We start from the raw sequence: 15,843 nt of genomic DNA on the forward strand, positions 1-15,843 counted from the left end.
CAATATACATGGCCTTAACTTGCCAGATGAATCCATCCTCTGAAATGCACATATGCCTCATTATTTACTTACTAAATCATCTGCTGCATGTATTAACAGATGAATCTGCAAGTCATGGGGCTGTGCATCCCAGAAGTTATTCAAAGGTAATGGTATGCTGCAAAATAATACTGGGTGGCTTTTTTTCCCTTCAAAATCTACTCAGATCTATATTTTCTAATATTATTGATAAAATTTGAGTTTTCTCCTTTTATCCCCACAGTTTAATACAGTTCAGGTGTGATAGTTTATGGGTGTTAGATATGTGACAGAGGTAGATTCTCTTCCTGTGTACACATCACTAAGACTGTCTATTAAATTACTTGTCACTGCTATGAAAATTTATTGAGGGAAATAGAGTTGAACTGGTATTTCTTAGGCATATTTGCAAAATTATTTTCCAATCTAAACAATGGCCTACCTTTGCTAAATAAATGACATGTGGAAGAAGAATTGTGTATTCCAGAGCTAGTTTGTAATATAATTGTTGTAATATAAATTGAAATAAGTTCGTGTACAAGACCACGTAACAAATCATCAGCTTTATTGGCTTCCAGATGACAATATTTTTGGAAAAGAAGGCAGCAGAGAGTGAGTCACAGGCTTAATGAAGCACTCAGATTGGTCATATTCGTCTTTGAGATACTTGAAATGAAAAGACTCTTTGGTCAAATAAGTTAAAGTCAAGGGAGATCCTCTCTGAAATCACTATCCCAACCACTAGTTTTTATGAGTAGTTGCCATCCTGAGGGACCTTGACAGGCCTGAAAGATGAGCCTGTGAGAACCTACTGAAGTTCAACAAGGACACGTGCAAAGTCCTGACCCTGGTTCAGGGCAACCCCAAGCACAAGTACAGGCTGGGTAGAGAATGGATTGAGAGCAGCCCAGAGGAGAAGGACTTGGGTGTGTTTGTGAACAAAATGCTCAAAACGATGTGGCAATGTGCACTTGCAGCCCAGAAGGAAACTGAGTCATGAGCTGTATACAAAGAGGTGTGACCAGCAGATCGAGGGGGGTGATTCTCCCCCTTTACTCCACTCTTGTGAGACCCCACCTGGAGAACTGTGTTTAACTCTGAGGTCCCCAGCACAAGACAGATGTGGACCTGTTGGAACAAGTCTAGAGGAGAGCCACTAAGTTGATCAGAGGGCTGGATCACATCTTCTATGAAGACATTGCGAGAGTTGGGGTTGCTCAGCCTGGAGAAGAAAAGGCTCCAGAGAGACCTTATAGCACCTTCCAGTACCTAAAGGGGGCTACAAGAAAGCTGGAGAGTGACTTTTCGCAAGGGCATATAGTGATGGGACAGCAAGGACTGGCTTTAAACTGAAGGGTGATAGGTTTAGATTAGATATTATGCAGAAATTCTTTGCTGTGAGGGTGATGAAGCACTGGAACAGGTTGCCCAGAGAGTTTGTGGACTCCCTATCCGTAGAGGTGTTCAATACCAGGCTGGATGGGACTCTGAGTAATCTGGTATAGTGGAAGGTTCCCTGTCCATGGCCAGGGAGTTGGTCCCTTCCAACACAAACCATTCTATGATTCTGTGATTCTATGATAAATGTCTTTGGCACTAATTTTGAAAGTTTTTGATCTTCTCCTAAAAGTGGCAAAGAGTAGCAGCAAGTGGCCAGTACAGTGTTGCCCATAATGACACTGTTCCTGTCACCATTAGTGTTGTGGGTCCAGTGGAAAACAGGTATGTCAGAGGAGTGATGGAGAGGGAAGTTCACTCCTGTGAAGATACAATGAACAGGAGTCTGCACTTCTGCAATTGGAAACATGAGGATATGCCCCACGCACAACTTGCTGTGACAGATCTCCATCAGTAGCCTTCACTGAAGACAGCCCTCCAGCCACATGAGCATGACTGTAATAACGTTTCAGTTCCCTCATGAGCTGTAGCAACTCACTCACACACATACACACTCTTCCTTTACCTTTTCTTCATCCCCATACCCAAAAGCTCAGCAGCTGGCCACTATGGCCTCGTACACTCAGAAGCCTTTCTCCCCCCCCATGGCTGTCCTGTGCAGAGGAAGGCTGTGCTGAGACCCCAGGGCAGCTGCTGTGTGAGTTTGCTCCCAAGGCGGCAGCAATACAGTCACGTTGGTGTGTCATTCACCTCCCCTAGACAGTTCCTCTGAGTTGAGTTCTTCATAATTACGTCTCCATAATTATTTCCTTCCCCGGTGTGGCAGCAGGGAGGCACATGCTGCCCCAAATGCCCTGGGAGGAGTTATGTGTTACCTACTGCCACTATATGCCTGACACTTGGGAAAAGCCCAGAATGAGGGAGGGCAGGAAAAGGACCCAAAGGTGTGCTCCTTCAACACCTCCTGCTTGACAGTTGAGCCCTGGTTTTACCATGGTCAAGTGTCACAGGGGACCAAGTTACAGAGTGAATCAAACTCTATATTTAGGAAGAACAACTGGAAGCTATGACAGGAATTCCCTTTTACACTTTGCTTCTCTGCTGAGTCCCAATCCAGCCTGGAGCAGCTCTGAGTGCCGTCCAGGCTGAAAGCATCAGAGCTATTTCAGACACATTAAAAGGGTCACAGTCAATACCTCAGCTGGTGGAAGAAGGTACCTCTTTCAGCATCAAAAGGAGGTGTGCATACTCACTTGACGGTTTGGAACTTTTCTTATTAAAGTAAATAAGTAAGCTAATATTGAAGGGGTCAATTAAAAACTTGGAAGACCCTTATGAAAACTCTTTTGTAACTGCTGTGAGTTGACTACAATAGTTGTATGTTTCTGCTTATTTTAATGTCTTGTGCAGCGTATCAGCATATTCAGAGCAGATTGCTATTGCTTCTTAGTCTGTGGGGATCTTTAAAGATTTAAAATAGAAAGTCACTTAAATACCTAGTGACTCACAAGAAGTGTAACTGTGTATTAGATTGAACACTGTATTACATAGGTAGTTGGTTATTGTTTTCTCTGTGTTTGTTAGTGAAATATTACATGGGGGTTTGGATGGTAAGAGTAGTTTCTTTCACTGTAAGCTTAACAGGTAACTATAGCAGAGATTATTATGTATGTATTACAGAAAATGTAACCACATCTGCCTAGAGCATGTAGTAAGTTTTTGTGTAACAGGCTGAAAGCTGTGAAGTGGGGGTTTCTCTTCTTTCATTGTACTTGCTGGGTCTCACAGTAGTGTAGTTCCTGTCAAAGCCTTTTAATAAGATAATACACTGCAGTTCTGTGTCCAAAATACCCGTAGTGCTTGATGCCGTGCGTGCGATGGGGGGAGAGGACAGCTTCCAGCTGGGGCAGGGGAGGGCTCTTTCTGTTGTCTGTGTGCTACTGTACATCTCTTGTGTGGATTACAAAAGATGGCATTATGATATCTCATCGTATTTAAAGCAAATTGAACAAGTCAGCTTATTATCTTGCTGCAGCCCTGTCAGAAATTATTTTTAGCAGAGAGACAGAAGATAGGTCCTTTGTTTTACAAAGTCTCGCTTCAAAACACTGATTTATTTCACTGTAATAGTCCTGTATTTCACAAGTAGTTCTGCTCAAGTACTTTCACTGTGAAGCAAGGGAATTTGCAAGGGAAGCCTAGCATTACCCAGCTCCAGACTGAACCAACACTGCCATTGCTTTCTAAGTTTGGCTCAGCATGCAGCCCATAAAAGGTAAAAGGTAAGGTGTGGGGAGGCCAAAAAGACACCGGGGAATACAGTCTCCATGTGTCTGCATTTCCCTGCCTGCTTTACATGTGAAATCTGGCCGTGGAAATGAGGGTGAAGTGGGATTTTTGTTTCAAGTTTGCAGAGCTGATCAGAATGCCAGGAATAACTTAATACAATCAGTGCAGCACTCTTGACTCTCTCTCTGAGACACGTGGCAAAAGAACAAAGGAATTTATAAAAATTAAATAATCATTTCTGTAAGGGCTGCTGTTAAAAAACATAAGGTTTATTTTCCTGTGACTGATGGTCAGTATCACTCTGTAAGGAAACTCAGGGAAGGTAGAGAAGGGGAAAGTGCCAGAGAAGTTGATCTATTTTTACTCAGTAGTTTGCTGTTGTCCTGATTTCTCTGGTGGTAATGAGGACAGCAGGATCTGGTAGGAAAATCACCTCCTCCAAAAGCAGTCCTACACAATTGTATCATGCATCCCTCTTTAGGAACCGGTGTCTGATTGCAGTAATTTTGAACACTGACTGCTTGTGAACCCAGAGCACCTCGCTGAGGAGCACTGACACGGTGCTTGTTTTAAAGCTGAGATTCAGTGTAAATCCTTCCAGTTGATCTCTAGGTGGCCCAAGAGCTGTGTATCAATGTTTTTTGCAAAGCACAGGCATTCAAGATGAAGAAATATATCTTAGCTTGAATTCCTTTGTGACAGTGGTTGGAAATTAGATCCACTTTAGTTTAAAATGTTTTATGTAATTTTTCTGTGCTTTTGTTTCCATTTGCCATTTTGATTAGAAAGAGAGGATGATAAGAAAAATTAATTAAGCTTTCTGTATTACGAGTCCTATCTTCCCAATAAATTGGGGGATTGCTCAGTGTTTCTTTTGGAATACAGTCACTGGTTAACAGAGCAGTTATTTCTATGCATAGTAAAGATTTTTAAAAAGGAAGGAGAGAGAGTGTAGTAAATTCTTCTGTGTTTTTGAAGTCTGCTCGAATTTTGTCATGAACTTTAGTGGCCAAGATTGGATGCATAAAGGGAATTCTGAAGTTTTAAAAACTACCTCTGATTTTTAAGATTGTGTGCATAAAACCACAATCTAAAACTCACTGGAAGAGTAACTAAAATAAAAACAGTACTGTTTTTATTTTGCACAATGGAATTTTTTCTGATTTATTACTTCAGTGGAAGCAATTTCAACCCAAAGCCATTTATGAAGATGACACCCTCTAACTGAACACTGTATTGGCTTGGACGGCGCTCTTTGCATCTGAGAGTGTGACCAAAGGGAGACCTCTAATGGCACGTCATTTTTGCATTTAATTCTGCTTGGAATCATGCACAGATTTAAAGCTGATGTGAGAATATGCAAGAGCAGATCTTCCATGCTGCCCCAGTGATACAATTTAAGGCTGAGATTCCAAGTTGAAACCAACCTATCTATAATTTTTTTTTGGTACTGCCTCACATGACATTTATACTCTTTGGAGTAGCCAAGTCTTTGACACTTTTAATTTCTCAGTATGTTTCTACTATCTCTCCTATGTCATTTATCACTATTCTCATTACTTCCCTTCCTGTCTCAGGTTAAATATAGTATGAAAAATATGATGTAATTTGGTTGCGATCAATGAGTTTTCTGATGAAATCATTTCTCAGCTTTTAGTATTACAATCTTACTTTGTATTGTAATGCTTAAATAACCAGACTTTGATGAAGGTCTAGTCCAGTTAAAATCTTAGTTCTCGGTGGAAGAATAAAAGGCTGAGATGATGTTTCAAATATTCTGCTAATAAAAGTTATTGCTCTTTACTTCAGTGTGTCTCCTTTTGTTATTTTATAGTAATAGTGTAACAGTCCGTATTTCTCCACCTGCATAAAAGTGTATGGAAAAACCTGTTATTTCTTATCTTATTGCTAAAGAAAATTTGTGAATCTGTAGGATCCAAAACTTTGAAAAGAGGCTACTTTGTACACTAGCAATTGTCAAAGAAAACTTTTCAGTTTGACCATCTTGATAATTTTCAGTCTACAGCCATTAAAGGATTTGAGAGTCAGAAAATGGTTATGTCTGCATTTGTAAATATTTTCTAACAAATTATGCTTTATTTGAAAGAAGGCTTAAACTGAAAGTTTTAGCAATTCCCACATACATACTGTGACAGAGATGATCATACATTGTTTATCCTCAAATGCTTCCTGTAGTTCTTACTCATTTTACAACGCTGTTAAGGTTTGAGAGATTCCTTATCTCTACTCATTATTGTTTTTAATGTGAAAGAGACACCTTCATTTGTGGCTATGAAAGATTAATTGGAGAAGCTCGGGTGTTCTGTCTCCTTCTGATATTCAGAAGGAATAACTAAGCAACTTGGAAAGTGAGATGGAAACAGGAGATGGGCAGATGAAATGGATGCCTGTCAAGAGGCAGCATGGGTTAAGTTCTAGCTTATCTCCCTTAGCTATCAGAATGTCAGAGCCTGTAACACTTTCCCATTTTGCTTGCAGGGATAAGCCTCTGTCTTAAAAATGTCAAAACAGCCAGCATCACATGTCAAAGCCATTCAGGTAAGAGACAGTATTTATGTTTCTAATATAATAAAATAATAACTTAACCTCCATTGCTTTGCAAACTGCATTTTTACTCAGACAAAACACCATAGGTGTGCTAACTGGGGATTATTCTATTAAAGTAAAAAGCTTAGTAGATATGAAAACAGTGGAAAAGTGTGACCTGAAGAGAATCTTTTGATCTGAGTTCATAAAATCTGGATCAGGTAAGTTCATTGATCACTTATGTGCACAGTCTTTCCAATGTTAGGTTATGCCTGTTGGGGGATCAGCTGAGCAAAACACAGTGATACATGTGTGTAATTGATCAGCATTATAAGTAAAAATAATTCTTGCAGCTATTAGATTTTCCACAAAGTTAATACAATGCTGGAAGAATTATAGGCTAAAAAGATGGCATAGGTACTGTACAGTTTTTCATGTCTGCATTCCTTTAGGAAAAAACCCCCACAACTTCCAATATTTGTTTAAGAAGCATTTTATTTAAAAACTAGAGTAAAATGAGAGAGAAGTTTATCTTTTAATTAAAAGGTTCTTGTCTACCACATGCCTCTTCAAATGGTATATGCTTATAAGGATGGAGTTGGTTGTTCCATACTTGTAAAAGAAACAGCTGGAGAATTATCCCATCATCACAAAGTAGCATCATGAAAAATGTATTTAGCTCAAGCTGTCAGTGATTCTTGTCAAAAGGCCAAAATATTTCCTGAACTGAAGAATATTACGGAATTTTCATGTATTTTGTAAAATGCATTTCAAATGAAATTTTACAAGTTCAGGTTCCCTTACATAAGAAGCACAAAATGGAATTTCTAAGGACTGATATGTCCTCTATTTCCTTGAGATAATATTAATTCAATGGATTGGAGTATCAAGATGAATTATCCAGTGGCTAAACTGCATGCTGAAGTTGCAAGTTACTGTAAAAATGCAGATTCACTTTATCATCATCAACTGTACTGAAACAGGCATGCAAATTACTGTACTCTAATTCAGTTGAAGTTAGCAGAATTTTGCCATTTTGTCAGAATTTTGATTTCACTCAGTTCAAATTTTCATCCCTCTTTTACCCTGACTATAGAAATGTTTGTATGATTAATGAAAAAAATACAGATATTTTATAGCTCAAAAGTATTTACATTTTATGTTTAAACTCCATAGGTACATACAAACATTTTTAAGGAATGAATTTGGTTTACTTTTTTCTTAAAGAAGTAGTGATAGATTGCTTTTTATTTTTATGATGACTTGTAAACAATGCTTCTAAGTTGTTAATTTAAAAATTGCATTAAGTTTAAATACTAAATGTTTTAAGAAACTTTAATTTTGGCCAAGGTAATTTAAATCATGAGGAAAACTACAGCACAAACTTTAAAATATATCTATTAAACATTGTGTCAAAGGTGGCTCCAGTAGAGACACTTGCACTTGAATGGATGCCTATTACATTTTGAGCACTCTAAGAACCATGACTCAAAATGTCACATTACTTTTATACATTGTGATTCATATATTATGATCCTTTGTTATTGTGTGCTATTATAATAGGAATGACATGCTCTGGAGAATATAAATCATGCTTTGGTGATGGAAACATAATGGCACCTTACTAACTGAAGTATTTCATGGTACTCTGGCTTCTGTCTGGCTGTACAAGATTTACACAAAAATTGTCACTTGCCAGAAGCCACTAAATAGACGTGTGAGAGTTAAAGGCAGCAACTGGTTCCCAAGTTTGGGGCAATAATGGACCAAAGTACTATTAATTCCCGGTAACATTAATTGCTGCTCTCCCCCTCTCAGTGTGTAAAAGGCTGTGTACAGCTCTGGCTGAAAATTATTCTATCTTCGAATACCACTCTTTGTTTTCCCCAGAAGTAAGGCTGGGGGGGTTCCTGGTTTTTCTGGTGGTTTTGGGTTTTTTTCTTGAATTCCATTAAATTTTATCTGCAGTTCCTCTCCTTCTTTCTTATTTTTTTAATTAAAAGTATTTATACTGAAGTGTCTTTCCAGCTTATTTAATCATCCATCTGGAAACTAGGAATGGCTGTGATGCTGTGAAGAACTTATCCATTACAATCCTCAACTCATGTGTGGCTGCATGAGTTGTATCCTAATCTGAACACCCTGTCTCTCTTAAACAGAAAGAAGAAAAAAAAAAAAAATCGCTAAATATCAGTTCAATTGATTCAAAGCATCAATATATGTTGTATTTCATGCTTGCAGATATTTTTCCTTTGGTCTGTTCAGAAAGACCTCAGTAGAGGACATAAGTACACATACCTACTCATTACAAAAACTGCAATGACATCTAGAATATGGTAGGCATTTTCCAAAAACAAAGGAAGAGGCAAACCCAATAGTTTTCCTAATTAGTATGGTTAAAAATAAGAATCACACCTAGAAAGTCTATCTAAAGCAATTATAATTCAGGATTTCAGGAGTTTGGAACAGAAAATTTCCTGTTTAGCATTTTACTGGATGAGAAGCAGGGAAAGAAGAGATTCCTCGGGTTCGTAGTTCATACCTCCACCCCAGATGACAGGTGACAAAAGCCTTGAAATGTATTTTGAAAACAAAACTGCAAACTTGTGCTGATTGCAGCACAACACAGTCCTTGCAGAGCTACACTGGTGTACTGAATTTGACCCACCCATTACACCACTGTGGGACAGGACTGGCATTGGATTAACAGGGAAATTTACAGTTTAGGACCTTGGTACCTCTGGTCAGGAAGGGCTTGGAAATAAGTCACACTTTCGTTTTATACTGGAAATATTTTAATTTATAGTATGTGTTATCAGACCCAGACAGTGTTTAATTATGTCTTAAAGGATGCTCATTTTTCCAAGTTAATGCGTCATAACTGCGTACATCTTGCCCGAACTCCTATTTGAGTGTTCTTATTGCAGATAAAATAGTACAAACTGCTTTTGTGTGACACAGATTACTGTGAAAGTGCTGAAGCAGACCAAAGAGTGGTTTATTTAATCTAATTAGCAACCTGAGACTTAGTGGTTCATTCTTGTTTCCTGAACCATTTTTAGTCAGAGTTGGTCTGTCAGTCACAGTAGGAAATGCAAGGGCTGTGGTGTGCCGGGGGAGTCTGGCTTCTGCTTTGATTGACTCCAAGGGGAGGGAATGTCCAAGCTGAGGATGAGCTCCAAAAGGAGACTTAGCTCTTAAAGTTTCAGCTCTGCAAACTTGTATGACCATGCAAGCTGTAAAGTGCAGAGGAGTTTCACATTCCAAAAAAAGAAGCTGCCTGGAGGTACCAGAGCTTGGTGGAGGAGATGCTTGAAATTAAAAATAGCAAAGCTGGTTTTTTCCACCTGTAAATGAAATAATAGGTTGAGAACTGTGAGGCTGAAAATGCTCTGTCTCCTGGGAAGTTACAAAGTGCAGGTGAAAGGTTTCGCAATATCTAAAGTAATGCTCAGTGAGAAAGCTTTATGAAATAAATACCCAGTTGTCTCTAAACTACATGACCCTGCAGAGTTGGCAGCCCCACTGCAATGACAGCATCACCTTGCCTAAATATGATAATGGGAAACAGGTAAGTAGAATACAGGGAAAGGTGCTTATTTCTTGGCAAGTGGATTCTTAATTTGCTTGGTATTTGATTACAGCTGTCAGAACAGTTGTTGTTACTGGAAACAGTGGGCTGCTTTCCTGTGGTTGACCAACTGGGGCATGATCTGCAAGACCATGTTTTGCGCAGAAGGATGGGATTATTTATCTTCATTTAGTACAAATCAGTCAAATGGTGAACTACAAGAACACAGCTCACTGTTAGAAGGTTTTCCATTTCAGCTCTGTAACATTACTGATTCACCCCCTGGTTTTACCAGTGGGAGTAATGATATTTTGATGACATTTCCTAGGAGCAGCTTCTCTTCTGAGATCACGAGATAAGACTAGGTATAGACTGTGCATTTAGTTGATCATGCCATTTGACTTTTAAAATAATCTGGGCTGGGTCACACCGAGAAATGGATACGTTTCAGCTGCTCTTTCCTAAGCAGTGTTTCGTGCCATTCTTTTCTCAAAAATCTTTATTTTTAAGGTATCTATTTATCAGCACCAATTATGTTATAGCTACTGGCTTTCTGCTCCAGATAAAAAATCAGACTGATGCAGTTGTGTGAACATCATTCTGGAGGGAGTTTGCTAAAGCCAGGGACTAGTGGTCTGCCCAGTGTTGGAGCTGGTTCAACCATTTGCAGTTCGTAGCACCCTCGGTAAATTTTGTTGGTAAAATCACATTTTAAACGCTCACAACTTAAGCTGACTCAGGGCAGGCTTTACTTCCAAACTACCTGTGATCAATTGTGGTGTAAACTAGTGTCACTGGGGAAGGGAGAATGGTCCAGTGATTTGGGTGGTGTTGTAGGATTTGGGTGATTTGCACTTAAATGTTGCTTTTGGCACTCGCTTTCTGTTTGACCTTGACCAAATAGAAGCAGACCCAGGTGCCTAAAGACACTTTGGTGTCTAGTATTCATTTAAAGTCCAATAAAATCAGGAAGCGTTAGTCTAAAATGCAGAATTTCAAAAGCTTTCTAGGTAGCTTTGTTTTTTGATTTTCTGCCTTTAAAATGGAGATGAAAGCACTTCTCTTTCCCACAGGAGTGGTGTGATGATGCATGCATTGAAGACATAAGTGCTCAGAAACCACAAAAATGTCTATACACTTGTCCCAATCCTTTTGAGTTTTGCCATTTACCAGCTGTATATTTTTTTATCAGTCAGCATTATATGCATCTCAATTTCCTTCTCACAGGCTAATATTAACATCCCAATGGGTGCATTTCGACCTGGTGCAGGCCACCCTCATAAAAGAAAAGAACTTACACCTGAAGAAGTGGATGAAGTAAGTACGAAAGGTTTTTTGACTTGGTTTTTTGGTTTTGACTTTTTTCCCCCAGGAGAATCCCTGCCATAAAATAAAAGAAGGCCTTTTAATCAATCTTATACCTCTGCATACCAATCTTAGGTGCCACAGCTGAACATGGACTGATCATTCATGGAAATAAATGGCCACTTGCCAAACATTTCATATATAATAGTTCTGCTTTTGGTACCAAGGCACCTATAGGAATTTAAACTGTTTCAAAGGTGTGTAGCTGTGCTTCAACAGCAGGATGACATCTGTTCTCAGGAAAGAGAGCCAGGATTTCACCAGAGGTATTTGTCTAGATGAGATTTGATGGGATACAGCAGGAAAAGTTATAGCAAGGCTTTGGAAGGATATTCTACTACCTGCTGCCCCATAGTGTGATTGATTGTTACAACTTAGCAATAACGGAACAGGTTTTCAAACATGATGCTTTTTGAAATGTTTATCAACAAGGAAAAATTGAACGTGAAGACACTTGCAAGTTAAAACAGAAATTGAGAACCCATTTATCTGCATAGTGGTGAAAATACTCCATTTTAGGTTGAATTCTGTGTTTTCATGCTTATATTTTACAGGGAGTATTTAACACTGAGTTTTGAATATAAAATCCAATTTATACATTAACTAGCATTGGTTAGGATTAAACACAGATATCATAATTTTGGATGCTATTAAAGCATCTTATTTACCATTAACTTTTTTTATAAATGCAAACTAAAACCAATAGAGGAAAAAAAGGTAATGGTAGATACTCCAAACAAGGAAAAAAATCAATTAAATGTGGGTACTTCTGCCTTCCTGGACGGTTGGCTTAGTTTGGATTTGTACCCCTCATCTGAGAACTGGTTCTGCTAGGCCAGAGCTGCTGATGCTCCTCAGAGGCAAGGGCAGGAAAGGCTCCGATCAACTCCATATATCCAGGCTGTTTCTGGCAGGACTTGGTGGGGGTGGACTTGCTGCCGTGCAGGGAAAGCAAAGCTGTTGTGGCAGGAGGGAGTCCTGCCCTCATGCAGAGCAGAGCTGGGATGGTCAGGAGGGAGGGGAAAGCCACTGCTCCCCAGACATGCTGCGGCGTGCCAAGAAGCAGCCAGATTAGTTTTGAACCAATCATCGGCCCCTTCTGACTTGGAGCAGGCACTTCATATGGTCAGGTTTAGTTGTGTAAGAGCAAATTCTTCCTTTTCTGTCCCAAACAGACAGATAAGGGTTTTTTTCTGAATTTCACCATATTTTTATATAAATAGTACTCTGTTTACAGAGAACTTTCCTGAAGTAATCAAACCCAAGCTGACTTAGCTCTTAAGAAGATTTAGAAGAAACAAACATACAAAATTACCTTGTACATGTATTATGGCTTTCTCCACTTGAAAGAAAGGAAAGCATATTCTCTTTGAAACAATTAAGCTGATGAAGGAGTGCATGTTATCAAGCAGAAACTAATATAGCATGTATGAATTCTGGTAGTGTTTGGGAAATAAAATAAATGACTGGTACTGATAATTAGATTTGGTTGGGTAATTGAATATTACTTTGCTTCTCAGGTACATGAATACTATATATGAGACAGACATTACAGAATGAAAGTTCTTGGCACAGGTTTTATAGGCAATATTCAACCAAATCAATGGTAGTAAAGATTACAGAAACAGATCTTTTAATGGGAATAGAATAAAAATGCTACTAGTGGACTTGTCTTTTCAGTTTTCTCATCTTGTTAAGTTTTACAATACAGCTCATGATTTTTCAAAGCAGTTTTGGACAAATATGTCTTTTGCTAACAGTGCATAGTATTTTTCACTATTTTTTAAAGGCTTGGCAAAGGAGATGAGGGGAATATGGGTCTTACTCAAAGGGACAGTGGAGTCAGATGTGAACATGTACTTTTGAAGGTCAATGGAGCAGGCATGTTTAACATGGAAAGAAATGGAGGGTGAGAATTTTAAAAAATAACTTCTTCAGTCAGAGCATTTCCATGCTTGTATTCGTTAACTCTTGTGTATCTGAGTCACTCTTTAGAATTCCTTCCAAAAAACTGGAGGCCAAAGTCTAATCTCAGTTATGCATTGCACATGGAGTGGGTGATACAGGGAGGGGTGCAGTCATAGGTAGCACACACCTGAGGTTAGAGGAGAAAGCTGACAGCAACTTATGGAGTGCAAAGTCTCCAAAACATGGTCAAAGCTTGTGCCATTTGTTCCACAGGTGGAAGGAAATTGAATGTGACTAGAAATGGTATTTTTAACATAGTATCTGCTATTTATAATAAGAACTAAGGGGTTGAGGGAATGGTAGTTTCCCCTGATTATTCAGATTAGCTAGTTGTGCAAGAAAACTGTGAAAGGAAACAATACAAGCTCTTGGTAACTTTGACTACTGATACAATTTTGTGCATCCTTCCAAACAGCTTCTGTATCAATTTACTTATTCTCCTGCTGTGCTTTGCTATTCTTTCAGGATGTTAGACCATTAAGCTAGATGTCAGAGAGTACGTGTCCTAGCTGGGTCTGCATTACTGGCTGGGTTTTGAAATGAACAAGAAGAAACAAGTATAATGTTATTAGTTAGTATTATCTTGTATTAGCTAATAGTGTATTGGCTAAAATGTGAGAAAAGATAATACAAGTTTAGCAAGCCAAGCAATATAATTGTTGCTTCAGTTTTCTTATAGTCATGTTAAGAAAGTTCTTGAAGATCAGATAGGAAGAAAATGTCAGTTTTCTGGAATACCTTGTTTATTTGCTATTTGATATTGCTAAAAGTCTTCTTCCTAATTAGCCTGTAGTCTATTAGTCAACAGAAAAAAAGAGGCCAATAATATTTGACAAATAACTTTGGAATTTTAAATTTAAATTAAATATTAAGAATTGACTGCTCACAGTCAATACACATTTTCAAAAAGAGTAGCTAATAAATCTAAATAGTGATTTAACTTGAAAAGGCCAATCCCAGTAGGACTTTCATAGAGTAATCAAAAAAGAAAAAAGAATTTCATCATAAAATTATTTGCAGTAAAATATAAATTAATTTCTAAGTCTACATGATTCTCCCCATATGCCAGCTTTACAAAATATGCAACAGGCTGCAACAACCTTAACTCCCTACTGGAAAACTACTACTTCATTTTTCCATCTAGAATAGAAATTGTCTAAAATACACGCTTTACTCATCTAGAAGCAAAAGTACAGCCAAGGAAGTACCGAGGGCTAAAATACTGTGTTTCATCAGGAAATTAGCTGAGTTGCTCACTATTTTGAAAGTGCTGTTATTTAACCTTTATTTTTACAGTATCAGCAAAATAGTCATGAGGCTATTCAAACATAATTCAAACATAAAATAACAAAAACCCTCCTGGTCTTACAGCTGAGGTTAAGAAAAATTAAACTTCAACTCATGCTGAGCTTACATGGAGCTTTTGATGTCCATAACCTATTATCTTAGCTCTTTTCCAGAGCTGCAGAAGTGCATGATGGTTTTCCATCTGGCCACTATGAAAGTCCCAAAGAAATTAGATTATAAAAATGTTTCTTCTGCTTCCCCCCCCCCCCCCCAAAATGTGAAGGACTTGGAATTGCCTTTAATGCTCCACTCAGTTATTTTCTGCTAATAGTCTGACACTATAAATTCTTACCTGTCTAGCAAAAGATCCGTGTTCCTCTACACTGAGCACCTTCTATTCTTTTTAGAATGATTTTAGACAACAACCAACTAAATAACCTATCTCTTCCTCCCCATTCCCCCTCCTTTCTCCCCCCCAGTTTTCACTGGGATTACCTTTAGTATAAAAATATCCTTTCCTGGTTTCTCAAATAACTGATCTATGCTCATGCTCGAGAGATTGCTATTGCAGCAGTGAAGTCACTGGTATCCTTTTGTGCAGAGTGTTCCTGCTTCGACAGAGGAGGAGAAAGACAAGAAACATCTCCCAGGAGCTAGGAAACTTCCAGGTCCTGCTGTCAACTTGTCAGAGATTCAGAACATAAAGAGTGAGCTGAAGTATGTCCCCAAAGCTGAACAGTAGCTGGAACAAGCAGGTGAGTGAAAGAGGGTTCTTTGCATGGGTTTAGGAGAAGCAAGCTGATCCAGAAACCTCTTACATAAAAAGATGGCTTTCCAATTACTTCAGTGGACCTGTAGTCACACCTCATATTGCAAAGACAAAATAGAAGAAGCCATAATCCTTGATATTCTTTGTTATTTCAAGCATAGATCATATTGGAGACTATATCCAACGATCTATGTCACCCATCAACTGGCCTAACAAATAGTTTATTCAGCATATTAGGAATATTGAAGACAGCTTAAAAATAGCATCTTGCTTCAGAAGCACAAGTTCCAGTTTTGCAAAATATATGACTTGTATTTGTACAGTCTAACTACAAATAGATCTTTTACAATGCAAATAAATTTATTGCAGTGATGGACAAGTAGATCAGCATTTTTAAGCTTCTTTGTAATATTAGTTTTTTGATATTCATTTATTTATATTATTCAAAATTGACATGCTAATGGCTCCATGTATTTGATCATACAAACATACCACTATTTGTGGCACCTGAGAACTCGCTATATAGGTATATCAGGATAGAAATATGAGATTGGACCTTAGGGACATCTATGCTCTTCTGAAGTAGCAGATGAACTCCAGGTAGGGACCCTCAGGCACTGCAGACAGCACT

General features: G+C 38.4%; 1 protein-coding gene across 2 annotated transcripts in view; it reads left to right on the forward strand.

Moving 5' to 3' along the window:
• The first annotated feature begins 2,535 nt into the window (after positions 1–2,535).
• The window catches only part of SMPX (small muscle protein X-linked), a 41,161-nt gene continuing 27,853 nt past the window's right edge, over positions 2,536–15,843 (forward strand). The window contains exons 1-4 of one of the 2 annotated variants that reach the window (XM_027637499.1): positions 2,536–2,655; positions 6,205–6,264; positions 11,051–11,140; positions 15,045–15,198. In XM_027637499.1, coding sequence (XP_027493300.1) covers positions 6,226–6,264; positions 11,051–11,140; positions 15,045–15,185 — 270 coding nt within the window. In that variant the 5' untranslated portion in view covers positions 2,536–2,655; positions 6,205–6,225 and the 3' untranslated portion in view covers positions 15,186–15,198. Of the gene's footprint in view, positions 2,656–4,902; positions 5,003–6,204; positions 6,265–11,050; positions 11,141–15,044; positions 15,199–15,843 lie in introns of those variants that run through there. The other variant, XM_027637505.1, reaches the window with a different exon arrangement.

This window comes from Corapipo altera, unplaced genomic scaffold, assembly GCF_003945725.1.
Source record: "Corapipo altera isolate COAL_440 unplaced genomic scaffold, ASM394572v1 0, whole genome shotgun sequence".
NCBI lineage: Eukaryota > Metazoa > Chordata > Aves > Passeriformes > Pipridae > Corapipo > Corapipo altera.